Source organism: Alosa sapidissima, chromosome 2 (assembly GCF_018492685.1).
Source record: "Alosa sapidissima isolate fAloSap1 chromosome 2, fAloSap1.pri, whole genome shotgun sequence".
Classification (NCBI taxonomy): domain Eukaryota; kingdom Metazoa; phylum Chordata; class Actinopteri; order Clupeiformes; family Clupeidae; genus Alosa; species Alosa sapidissima.
This window is the reverse complement of record NC_055958.1, coordinates 34,949,841-34,952,892: the sequence shown is the minus strand read 5'-3', so window position 1 is coordinate 34,952,892 and position 3,052 is coordinate 34,949,841. Positions and strand designations below refer to the sequence as shown.

Genomic DNA, 3,052 nt, shown 5'->3' with positions numbered 1-3,052 from the left:
CCTGCTTGATCTGGAGTCAGAATAGGAGCGCGAACATTTGGGTAAATAAAGGCTTTATGGCTTATGTGGAATGTTCTCATTATGTGTTTCTTTGGAGTAAAAATGCGGTTTGTTACTTATATCCACCAGAAATGTTAATTTCTCGCCAAATCAAACTTGGATCTCAGATTTAACTTGGTTGGGACAATGCAAACTTTCTATGCAAGGCCTTATTCTTTTTTGAGAGTTAGCCATTGAGATGGAAACACCATTTAGATATAGACTGTTGCTAATATTGGATCTAAGACGTACACAAAAGTGATGACCACAAATAGTTTTGTCCGTGCGTCACATTTCATTAACAGATATATAACGTGAATCATTGATGTGGCTGATTACTTGGAAAGATCTGCGACCACAGCAGGCGAAATGCCCTAGAGTAACCCCGGCTTCGGCTCCATTTGCTTGCAAACCTGGTGCAATTTAGCTTGTTAAATTGTTAACATATGGTTCGGAGCAAATGGAAAACTCAGCTGCGACAGACGAATGGACAAAACAAAGCTTTAAAGGCGTTTTAAAAATCTAATTGTTTTATTCAGTGACACTGTACACATACAAATGGTATCTTACCGCATTTTTGAAAATCAAGTAAAAAAACAGCAAGATTATTGTCATAAATACATATATTCTTTGAGAAAATGTGAGTATTTACAATATGTTGTTTAAAAAGCTTGCATAATCTCACAGCTGTACACATGCATAATACTATCCGGATTCAGGACGCAGAGCAGTCCGTCAATTTGTAGAGGTATGCATGATTGTCAGTGGGTGGCTGCGAAACTCCAACAATTTTGCCAAATAAACAGAAGGACGTATAAGGCAAACATTCTGTTTTCTGGGCAAGGGATCGCACCTACTGTTGAGCTGACTGAGCGCGTACCATGCCCTTAGCAGAATTAAATGAAATATGCATTTGTCTATTTATTTTATAAAACTACAGACAACCCTGTGTGAATCTTGTTTCGTGATACAAAGTCAAAATATATTGTCCTGTTTTTAAGAATATAAACGTAATACAACAAATAATTAAGACAGATTTGAATAACATTGAATGTTCTTCTGGCCTGGTGGTCAGATGTTTTACAAATTATAACACATAACAGAAAAGAAAACAGCGTGGCACGTTAGAGTGTCCATAGCCTTTCATTCCTTTAAATGAAACTTAGAGAATCGAAATCAGCTTAGTTTGCATGTTTGATTCCTTCCCACTATGTTTGCCGTGTTTTGCCATTGTCCTGTCCCAACTTCTCCGTTTGGAGCGTGGGATCCGTGACTGTAGCTATGGCTCCGAGATTAACTTTTGTAGACGAAGCGAACTTTCAGAGGTTACAACCTGAATGAAGACGACCACTCTCGCGGCTCATACTGTGGTCTCTCCCTGGTTGCTGTTGCTGAGTCGTTTGTAGAATCGGCGCCAGGACTGCAGGGTTTTCCCTGACCATATCCAGAAGCCGGAGGTGATGCCCACGATCATTGTCATGAGGTACTTAATCATAAAAACGGTGAAGTCCGGGGTCATTGGCGCAAAGTTGTGCGCCGGGCATGGCACAGCGAAGCGTTTGCACGTCTGCAAGTGCCAGGTCTTTTCCCACTGGGGACGGAACGCTTGTTCATAGAAATAGCAGGCGATCACTATGGTGGCCGGAACGGTATAAAGGACGCTGAACACCCCAATGCGCACCATCAGTTTCTCCAGCTTCTCCGTCTTCGTGCCATCGTGTTTCATGATGGTTCTGATCCGGAACAGAGACACGAAGCCCGCGAGCAGGAACGACGTGCCAATGAAGAGGTAGACGAAGAGGGGCGCGAGGACGAAGCCGCGCAGGGCGTCCACGTTGTAGATACCCACGTAGCAGACGCCGGTCAGGATGTCTCCGTCAACCTGGCCCATGGCGAGGATGGTGATGGTTTTAACCGCAGGCACGGCCCAGGCGGCGAGGTGGAAGTATTGAGAGTTGGCTTCGATGGCCTCGTGACCCCACTTCATGCCGGCGGAGAGGAACCATGTGAGCGAAAGGAGGACCCACCAAATGGAGCTCGCCATGCCGAAAAAGTACAGGATCATGAACAGGATGGTGCAGCCCTCCTTCTTGGTGCCCTGTGCGACGGTTTTGTAACCGTCGTCGTTGAATTTGTCAATGCACACAACTTTATCCTCCAAGAAGAATCCCGCTGCGTAAGCCACAGCCACCATAAAGTAGCAGCCAGAAAGAAATATTATGCACCTCTCCGGGTAGCGGAAACGCCTCATGTCCACTAGATAGGTGAGCACGGTAAAAAGAGTACTCACGCAGCACAAAATTGACCAAATTCCAACCCAGAGCCTGCCGAACTTAACCTCTTCCTCCCGAAAGTACATGAGTCCATTGGGTTTGGTGGGTTCGCAGGGAGCCCCGCAGTCTTTCACTCCCATGAAGTAGTAATTCAGATACGGGGGCACCTCGAGCTGGAGAGGGCAAGAGAACTGGTGAGGGGGACGCACAATGTTCGGAAGTGTGATTAATTCCGGCTGGAAAGGCGTCGGGTCGGACGTAGGGCTCCCCGTGTCTGAGGTGTTCTGTCCCACGCAGATCTCCCCTGCTCCGTGAACTGGGAAATACTCGCATCGCAGCCGCTCGGGCCACTGAAAGCCGAATTTGTTCATCAGCGCCTCGCACCCCTGCCTGGCCCGCTCACACAACGAGCGACACGGCGGGATCGCCTGCTCCAGCACGGTGCACACCGGGGCGTACATGGAGCATAGGAAAAATTTTAAGTCCATGGAACACTGCACTTTGACCAGGGGGTAAAACTGGTGTACCTCCAGACCAGCGTCCTCCTGGTTGGTGTGACCCAAAAGATTTGGCATAATGGTTTGGTTGTAAGCAATGTCTGTGCAAAGTGGTATAGAAATTGGCTGACAAAAGCCATGCTCGGGAATTGAAATGCCCTTCTCCCCATGATACTGTCCAGAACACGGCTGCAAAATCAAGCATATCAGGGCAACAGCTAGTCCACTCGCTTGTACCCAGTC

The 3,052-nt window shown here is 47.1% G+C and overlaps 1 protein-coding gene across 1 annotated transcript in view; it reads right to left on the bottom strand.

Annotated features, from left to right (window-relative positions):
• Positions 1-541: 541 nt before the first annotated feature.
• Positions 542-3,052, bottom strand: part of fzd7a (frizzled class receptor 7a) — a 3,197-nt gene continuing 686 nt past the window's right edge. The window contains exon 1 of the mRNA XM_042071990.1: positions 542-3,052. This exon is cut by the window's right edge and continues 686 nt beyond it. Within this exon, the coding sequence (XP_041927924.1) occupies positions 1,400-3,052 (1,653 nt within the window). The 3' untranslated portion in view covers positions 542-1,399.